This window comes from Lathyrus oleraceus, chromosome 2, assembly GCF_024323335.1.
Source record: "Lathyrus oleraceus cultivar Zhongwan6 chromosome 2, CAAS_Psat_ZW6_1.0, whole genome shotgun sequence".
In the NCBI taxonomy this organism is placed as follows: domain Eukaryota; kingdom Viridiplantae; phylum Streptophyta; class Magnoliopsida; order Fabales; family Fabaceae; genus Lathyrus; species Lathyrus oleraceus.
In genome coordinates, this window is record NC_066580.1 from 213,054,426 (window position 1) to 213,064,239 (window position 9,814).

Below are 9,814 nucleotides of genomic sequence, written 5' to 3' on the forward strand. Positions count from 1 at the left end.
CCAATTTCTCCCTCTAACCAACTATACAACGTCTGATTAAGACATTCAAACGTATCTGTGTTCCAAAGTCGAATATGTATCGGAGCCGTAACGACGGAAAATATTACATCAGGATTTCGTTTCTGAATGTATGCAGACATTATTAAAAAAGAGAAAATTGAAATTGATGGTGGTTGAACTAGACAAATTATGGTATTATGAGATGAGTTTGAGTAAAAAATAGTGCATCCATGGCGTGATATTTATAGAGACGAAACATCAATTATACAAAACATGTGGGCGCCTGAGGGATTGACGCTCACATGACATGACATGCAGTCGCTAGATGAATGGGCGCCCACACAACCAAGCACGCATAGACGCTAGGAGCATTGACGCCTCTTCATGAGGGCCAATGCAGACGCCACTAGCATTGGTGCCTCCTCATGAGGAGCCCAATGCATACGCCAATACTATTGGCGCATCCTCTTCATTCTTTGGGGATACGCCAATTTATCTGACGCATCCTCTTCAAAACACAGTCATTTTGGTAATTTTTTTAAATAATTGATTATTTTAAAATTTAAAAAAAAAAACATGATTATATAAAAAAAAATCGTTTTCTTATGCTTTCTCCCCGCTTTCTTTCCTTTCAATCAAATAATGTGTACGTATCCGATTGTAATAAAAGTAAAATATAAATAAAAAATTAATCAACTCTTTCTGCATATAACCGGATAAAGCGACGTCGTAGAAGATCATTTCCTTGTCAATTTCACAATCTTCACTTCGCTCGCGTTGGTGGACACAAAACAAAAGGGGTTTCGGAATTTTCCCGCCTAATTTCTCTCGATCTCAGCAATGGCTCCAAAATCCGATAGCGCCGAAGGTACTCTCATCACACCGTCACACGTCGCTCTCTGTTTCTCTCTGTTTCCTTTCACGAACTGAATATCTCTCTTGCTTCTTTTTCGTCTGCCTATTTTAATTTCAGGGATCGTGTTGAACTTCGTGAACGAGGTAACAACTTTCACTTTTTTTCTTTCAATTTTAATATCCGTAGCTTCCGTTGATTTCGTATTTCTAGTATATCTATGGTGAAAATTGGTTGAATTGTTATTATGATTTTTTGTTTTGAAATTTGAGTAGCAAAATAGGCCACTGAATACGCAAAATGTAGCTGATGCGTTGCAAAAGTTCAACCTGAAGAAGACCGCGATACAGAAAGCTTTGGACAATCTTGCTGATGGAGGGAAAATTTCATTCAAGGAGTATGGTAAGCAGAAGATATACGTTGCTCGGCAAGATCAATTTGAAATTCCCAATAATGAAGAGCTCACTCAGATGAAGGAACAGAATGCCAATCTGCAAAAGCAGCTTGAAGATCAGAAGAAGGCTATTAGTGAGGTCGAAGCAGGTATAATTTCAATTATAGTAGTTATTGTATTATTGCATTTCATTTTGTTTGATCAGATTTCATTTGACTCTATTAAGTATCAGAAAACAATCTAGTAGGAAATTTGTTCGAGGTACCGGCTATTGTTGAAACGGATGATTCTTGCGATTTATGTATGTAACTTGTTTGTGCAGAAACTAAATCGTTGCAATCAAATTTAACACTGGAACAGATTTGTGAAAAAGAAGTGGACCTGAGAATGGAGGTAGTTAATGTGCATTTTCACGTTGTTGTAATGGAGTTGGTGATTTGGAATGTTTCAACTAAGATATAGTTTTTGTCTGTTATCTTCTGCTTCAGGTTCAAGAACTGGAGAATAAGTTGAACAAGTTACGCGAAGGTGTTACTTTGGTGAAGCCAGAAGAACGCGAGTTAGTTGAGAAAATGTTGTCAGAGAAAATAAGTCAGTGGAGGAAGCGCAAAAGAATGTTTAGGGATTTATGGGACACCCTCACTGAGAACTCACCTAAGGATCCCAAAGAATTTAAGGTTTGTTTCATGGCCTGCCACTACTCTAGTTGTTCTTTTTATTGTTGTGTTGTGCCTATTATTATCACCACTAATATAATTAAACATTGCAGGAGGAGCTTGGAATAGAATATGATGAAGATGTTGAAGTTAGTTTGCAGTCATGCAGTGACCTGATCCCTCAAGGTAAGAAGCGGCCAAGGGGACAGTGATATATTTATTGAAACTCTGAAGTCTGTACTTCTTAACCAATAAGATAGGTATATAGATTATTTAGAGTTCTGATATGACTGAACATGAATGCAAATTACATAGCCAATGTAATTAAGTCTTTACAATTTAGACTCGGTTTTCGGGTTTTAAAACACTTTCTGTTACAAACGTGATTCATCAGAGCACAGTCTTAGTTCAATATTATTGTTTATCCCTCTGGACGCTGACATTGGTCACATTGCATTGCATGCGGTTCTTGTGTATTCATGTTTTAGGGACATAAACCATAATCTTAATTTTCAACATCATATCCAGTGATAGATGATCCACTGATAAATGATTGACAATTTGACATGAATTAGTTCATGCAAACAAAACTATGATTTATATGAGCTAAAACTTCATTTTCCATGATAGGAACCTTGTATCCCACCTTTATGGAACCTACTGATGCTTTGCCTGGTATGGTGATATTCTGGTGGATACTGACAATTCTATCTTTGAAGATAATTACACCAGATAGTTAACTGTTGATTTCATCTAATGTTAACATGATATGTCCTGCTGGAGACAAATTAGCAGCTTCACTTAGAAATCTCACTATTTTCAGGTTTTTTTTGTAGTCATTTCTGTGAATGGTCAAACATCAACCTGTTTCTTATGGTCTTTTCTAAAGGGTGCCTATTTATCTTTTTATGATAGCTTTAAATAGAAGGTTGATTCTATAATCTATTATTCTAATGTAATTTTTGTATCTGCCCAAGTATAATAATTGTGTAAATACTGGAAATCCATGGTAAAATTTGGATTGATAAATATGCAATGCAAAAAAATAATGACTGAAGTATTTATATATTTAGCTAGATTGCTAGCTATCTCATATTTGATATGCAGCACAGTATGCTACATGAATTCAACCTCTGTAATTTAACACTCGTCTAGTCCTCACTAAAAATGGTGTGTATTCTGCATCTTGGAAGCCCTGTATTCAAATCTAGTTCCCTAGAACGTGATCCAACCTCCATGCCCTGTATTCTGCATCTTGGATTCCCAGCCTATGAAAATGATCTCTATTCTGTTCATTGTTGGATTCATTGTCACTCTTGTAATAAACAATTTCCTTTTCAAAAACACCAGCCTTAGTTTCAGTGTCCACTAAGGCAGTAGCCCCCCTACAAAACATCACTGGCTGAATTGCAGCTTAAGATATCTTTTGGCTTCATTAACTCATTGTCATATTTGTTGAGTTTCTCTAAGGATTTCATGTCTGTCCAACACTTTTAACGGTTGGAGGCTTGGACTTTATGATCATCAGTCATGTGGTACATGCTTTGAAAGTTCCAAAGCTGCTCTTGCACCAACAACAGCACACGCTACTGAATCATAAGCCCATTTGCTTCTTCAGCTAGTCCCTTGTACTTTTTTTGGCTGCCCTTAAAGTATTCACCGGAGCCCTCCTCCTCTATCATGACAAAATGCATTTTCATTTATCTCGGTTTCATGCTGCGTCTGCTTTTTCATATTGGATTGTTCCTGAAGAGTGAACTACTGATGCCATATAAAGTTCTGCATATTTTATAAATTAAAATTGTAGTTTTCTATTGCTTTAGGTTTTGTACCTCTGTCGACACATTACCATTCTCAAAAGCAATTTCTAAGTAAGAGTACCTTCATTATTGACAGCTTTTAAATCGTCTACGCATAGCCCGTAATAAGGAAAAATTATATTATGATACTTGTATGCTCATAAATTATTCAAAACTATAAGCTAACATGTGCGATAGCTGGTAGATTTTTTTTAACCCGGTAGAATTAAATATATGTCTAATGCTAACTTGTGTATTTTAAGAACCAGTAAATATAAAAAAATTATTTTAGAAAATGTGCATTCAATTTATTTAAATTTTATAATTTTTTTTAAGTAATATTAACAAATGCTTCAAGAACACTTTTTAAAAATTCTAAACAAAGAAAATATTAATGTATATGGAAATGGTCCTTTATTTTTCATTATTGGGTTTATGTATTATAAGCCCATTTCTCGTATAACTATTGTATAGGTCTTTATATAAAATGGGTCTATGGTTGAAATACACCGTGGAAAATATTTATTTTTCTCTTTTGGATTAAATTATCTTGTTTAGTCTTTTAGATGGCTCAACTAAAATCCTTTTTCTTTTCTCTTTCGTTTTTCAAGCTCAATCATGAGCTTTGAAACTTCTAAACAAAATGATGAACCACCACCATTTCCTTCGGTTAAAACCGTTAAAAATCCCTCTCAAGATCCCAGAAGTCCTTTATTTTTTCCATCCAAGCAAAAATCCAGGTGTCCTTCTGGTTGCAAACCTTCTCACCGATAAAAACTACCACAACTGGAGCTTATCAATGAGAATAATGCTCTCATCCAAGAACAAAATCACCTTCATCAACTGAACTCTCCTAAAACCATCATCTCTTGATTCCGATTTTGATCATCATTGGGAGAGATGCAAGAATATGACAATTTCTTGGATCACTTGAACTGTCCCCTCATATTTTTCAGAGCATCATCTGTATCGATTCTGCTTTTGAGATTTGGAAAGATCTTGAGGATCAATTCACAAAAGGGAGTTTCTTTAGGGTTTCAAATCTTCTTTATGATTTTCACTCAATTCAATAAGGTGAACGAACACTCTCAATCTACTTCACTGATACAAAGATCTTATGGGATGAATTGGAAGTCATTCGCCCCACTTTGATTTGCCCGTGTCCGGTAACATGCACTTGCTCGCTTTCAAGTTCAGTTAGAAACTTCAATAACATGAAGTATATCATTTGCTTCCTATAAGAACTCAATGGAAACTACACTAATGTTCACACACAAATTATTTTAATAGATCATCTTCCCTCCATATCCAAGGTATATTCCCTTGTACCTCAATAAGATTCTAGTCTCTCTGATAAACCTTTAGATTTCACAACCTTCCCTGTCAATACAAATAGTCTCAGGTACCTTTCTTATCCCTCCAAAGGTCGAGGCAGAGGCTCTAGAGCCACTATGCTCTACACTCACTATAACAAAACTAACCATATTGTGGATCATTGTTACTTCAAACATGGTTTCCCCCAACTATCAACCCAAAACCAATGCAGATAAATCAAACCCCTCCAACCATGTCACCAATCCAAGATACTTCAACCCTTCAATCAACAACAACACTAAGACTTTGTGAAGACAAGCTTCTCAAAGTGTTTTGATGAAGACATGCTCGACATATATGCATTGCAAAAAGAATGACTCAAGACTCAAGCACAAAGGTCTCTTTTAAAAGCATTTCGAAGTCTTGAAGATTGCTTTGATTCGATCAAAGTGTTAAGATACTAAGTTCTCATTCTCTCTATGATAAGTTAAGTGCTCTAGTTTTTGGCATCCATACATGTGTTGGCTGCTTAGGTCTCTTAAACCTTTCTCATTTTGGCAGTCACCTTAATTTTAAAATGCATTCTACCTTCTGCCTGTGTGGTAATCGGTTACCAGCATTAAGGTAATCGATTACCAGCTATGCGTGCTGCTCTGTAAGATAATTTTTACAGCAAGTAATCGATTACACCCTTTTGGTAATCGATTACACAGTGCATTTTTTCAAATTTTGTAACGTTGGCTCAAGTGTAACCGATTACACAATATTGGGTAATCGATTACCACCAAACCAGTGGCAGAAAACATTGCATTCTTTCATGAAAATTTTCTATGGAATGTGTTCTTGAACCATGCCATCCTTTTATGTATCATAACCATTTAGAGAGGTGTCTAAGGGTTATATGTAACACATTTCTGCAGATTTTGAACACACCTCCTTTCTCACAAAATATTTTCAAACAATCTTCTTCATTCATCTTTTCAAAATTATTTCAAGTGTTCTTGATCAAATTTTCTGGGGAAACTTTTTACAGAATTTTTATTCACATTCATATAGTTTCATCCATATGATCATTAGAGCATTTGTTTGTCATAAAGAAGTTTGATTACTTTAAAGGAGAAGATCAATAAATAGATTGGTAGATTATTCCATTTGTCAAAAACTTGTAAAAAACTCATACTGTTGCTTTGTCCTTGTTGTCCAGGATTGTTAGAAACAAGAGGTTCATCAAAAGGGAGGATTCTTCTCTTTTTGAACTTAGTGAGAAATCCAAGAGGATTGTTCTTGGTGTGATTGTTAGTGTCTTCATAGAAAGACTATGAAGAGTCTTGTAAAAGTCCTAACAATAGTAAAATTTCTTTCATATTGAAAGAGTATTGGAGTACTCTCGATCTGTGAGGGGAACCAGAATATCTCTTTGTGTTCTTTATTTTATGCACTTTATTGTTCATTGCTTAACCTAACCAGAAAAGAAAGAACAAAGTTTTCATAAAACCGGAAAAAGTTTTCAAAGAACCTAATTCACCCCCCCCCCCTCTTAGGCGCTACTCAACTTACAATTGGTATCAGAGCAGGTTATTGGTAACTTGCTCCTTTGATCCAGAAGATGGCTTTCGCAACCGTAAAACCGGTTTTCAAAGATGGCGGTAGTAGCAACAAACCACCTCTATTTTCTGGAGAATATTTTGACTTCTGGAAAATCCGCATGAAAGCACATTTAGAAGCTTTTGGGGGCTGTTTGGGAATACCGTATAAGGGTCAAGCTTTTCATCATGGGTTAGTCCCAGAATGGGAAGGTTATAGTAAGATGTACTACTTTTTTCACATCTGTCGTGTCTCTCAGCAAGCTATCCTTGATCGTAAGCGATAGGATGCTTCATTACCTGATTTCCTATGTTTTGATGCCTAAACACTCAAATCACTCTCAAATTGGTGATCTGGAATTGCAACTTATGTATGCCACCAAAAATAAGATTAATGTTAATTGGGCATATACCATCATGTACCACATGAAGCATCAACAATCCCTAATTGGAGGATTACCCTATGCTAGGCTAATCTCCAAAATCTTGGAAGGATGTGGTATTGATCTGAAAAGGGAACCAAAGAAGAAGATGACTGTAAGAGAATGTGAAATCAGCGCTTCAACATCGGTTCAGAATACCGGTATCTTTTTGGACATGGATGGTACGTATAAATTCAAGGATTAATCCTCAACCTCTTCAAATGCTCCTCAACATCCTCCACTGGCTCCGGAAGGCGGATATCCAAATGAAGCCCTCTACAACAAAATTTGCTCAGTTGAGACTACTATGATGAAAAATTATCGTGAGCAAAAATTTGAAATGGCTTTTATTAAAAGGCTTTTGGAGAACCTTACCAAATCCCAAAACCGGAGATAAGTGATGAAGAATAAAGTGATGAAGATCAAGAAGAAGACGATGAGGATATGGGAATGTCGAAAAGTGACTAAAATGTTTCTTTAAAAATATAATTCTATTCTGTTTCGTGTTTTCCTTTGTTATGCTGAATTTTTTCTCTTTAGAATTATGATTTTATAAACAATTTAGTGTTGTATTGAATTATGTGTGTTATGGTTATTTTGCTATCTATGTATGTGTTCATGGTATTTACCTTATCATCTACAACATATATGCGTTTTATTATTTTCGTATTTCCCATCCTTTTTGCTAATGACAAAGGGGGAGAAGATGTATTTTTGGTTGTTGTATATTGTCTCTCTAACAATGCAACTAGCAAATTAATTTAAAAATCCCAATCTTGGATCAAGGGGGAGCTTCGATCAAGGGGGAGTTTTCATTTGTTAAAGAAATCAAAATTGGATCAAATTGTCAAATATAAAGGCGTCATCATCAAAAAGGGGGAGAATGTGAAGACAAGCTTCTCAAAGTGTTTTGATGAAGACATGCTCAACATATATGCATTGCAAAAAGAATGACTCAAGACTTAAGCACAAGCGTCTCTTTTAAAATAATTTCAAAGTCTTGAAGATTGCTTTGATTCGATCAAAGTGTTAAGGTATTAAGTTCTCATTCTCTATAAGATAAGTTAAGTGCTCTAGTTTTTATCATCCATACATGTGTTGGCTGCTTAGGTCTCTTAAACCTTTCTCATTTGGCAGTCACCTTAATTTTAAAATGCATTCTGCCTTCTGCCTGTATGGTAATCGATTACCAGTTATGCGTGCTGCTCTGTAAGGTATTTCTTACAGCAAGTAATCAATTACACCCTTTTGGTAATTGATTACACAGTGCATTTTTTCAAATTTTGTAACATTGGCTCAGGTGAAACCGATTACACCATATTAGGTAATCGATTACCACTGAACCAGTGGCAGAAAACATTGCATTCTTTCATGAAAATTTTCTATGGAGTGTGTTCTTGAACCATGGCATCCTTTCATGTATCATAACCATTTAGAGAGGTGTTTAAGGGTTATATATAACACATTTCTGCAGATTTTGAACACACCTCCTTTCTCACAAAATATTTTCAAACAATCTTCTTCATTCATCTTTTCAAAATTATTTCAAGTGTTCTTGATCAAATTTTATGGTGAAACTTTTTACAGAATTTTTATTCACATTCATATAGTTTCATCCATATCATCATTAGAGCACTTGATTGTTATAAAGAAGTTTGATTACTTTAAAGGAGAAGATCAATCAATAGACGGATAGATTGTTCCATTTTTCGAAAACTTATAAAAAACTCATACTGTTGTTTTGTCCTTGTTATCCAGAATTGTTGGAAACAAGAGGTTCATTAAAAGTGAGGATTGTTCTCTTTTTGAACTTAGTGAAAAATCCAAGAGGATTGTTCTTGGTGTGATTGTTAGTGTCTTCATATAAAGACTATGAAGAGTCTTGTAAAAGTCCTAACAATAATAGAATCTCTTTCATATTGAAAGGGGACTGGAGTACTCTCAATCTGTGAGGGAAACTAGGACATCTCTTTGTGTTCTTTACTTTCTTCACTTTACTGTTCATTGCTTAACCTAACCAGAAAAGAAAGAACAGATTTTTCATAAAATCAGAAAAAGTTTTCAAAGAACCTAATTCACCCCCTCTTAGGCGCTACTCAATTTACAGACTCATCATTCAAATGAAACCAACCTTGCCCTATCTAAAGAAGAATACCAATACTTGTTAACTCTTTTGAAGTTCTCAAGATCAGAGACCTCCGTTAAGAATAAAGAGAATGATGTAGATCCGAACAATCACATTATTTCAAGCATTAACAAACTAGGTAATATTCTAAACTTACCTTTTATTTGGTTATTAGATTATTGTGTTAGTGATCATGTTTTCCCTCATTTACATTCCTTCAAAACTATTTTCAAAATTAAACCAATTTATGTTTGTTTTCCAAACGGTAACACTTAACTTGCTCAATATTGTTGCACAATTCAATTTTCAGATCATTTTATCATACAAAATGTTTTGTTTCTACCTCAGTTTCCCTTAATGTCTATTTCAGAACTTACTAAACAATTGAACTGTCAACTCACTTTCTCCCCTGACTCTTATTATATCTAGGTCTTGTTTATCCAAAGGACGATTGGACATGTTAGGCTCCTTAACAACCTCTACATTTTCTTGCGATCTCCAAAAGGTCACAGTTCCTTACATTCTCAGTCATTTGTAGATACCAACAATATTGTCATTGATCAAAATTATGACAAAAACCAATTTGTCAATACCACTGTAAGATCTATACCTACACATACATTTGATAAATGGAATTTTAGACTAGGTCACCCATCTGCTTATATTTT

At 35.0% G+C, this 9,814-nt stretch overlaps 1 protein-coding gene across 2 annotated transcripts; it reads left to right on the forward strand.

Moving 5' to 3' along the window:
• Positions 1–699: 699 nt before the first annotated feature.
• LOC127118932 (homologous-pairing protein 2 homolog) lies at positions 700–2,887 on the forward strand. Of its 2 annotated transcripts, XM_051049165.1 has the most exons (7): positions 700–868; positions 974–999; positions 1,129–1,396; positions 1,570–1,640; positions 1,736–1,924; positions 2,017–2,089; positions 2,534–2,887. In XM_051049165.1, exons 1-7 carry the CDS (start codon positions 841–843, stop codon positions 2,641–2,643), a joined length of 765 nt encoding a protein of 254 aa, XP_050905122.1. In that variant the 5' UTR covers positions 700–840; the 3' UTR covers positions 2,644–2,887. The 2 variants fall into 2 exon arrangements, with proteins under 2 accessions (XP_050905122.1, XP_050905123.1); XM_051049166.1 differs by lacking the exon at positions 2,534–2,887 and having other exon boundaries at positions 2,017–2,315.
• Positions 2,888–9,814: the final 6,927 nt, after the last annotated feature.

Bases quoted from the DNA above. Each gene is read 5' to 3' on its own strand.
- LOC127118932 (XM_051049165.1), top strand. From the start codon at position 841: ATGGCTCCAAAATCCGATAGCGCCGAAG. The intron at 1,000-1,128 runs GTAACAACTTTC...AAATTTGAGTAG, and splicing joins TGTTGAACTTCGTGAACGAG to CAAAATAGGCCACTGAATAC. The intron at 1,925-2,016 runs GTTTGTTTCATG...TAAACATTGCAG, and splicing joins AGGATCCCAAAGAATTTAAG to GAGGAGCTTGGAATAGAATA.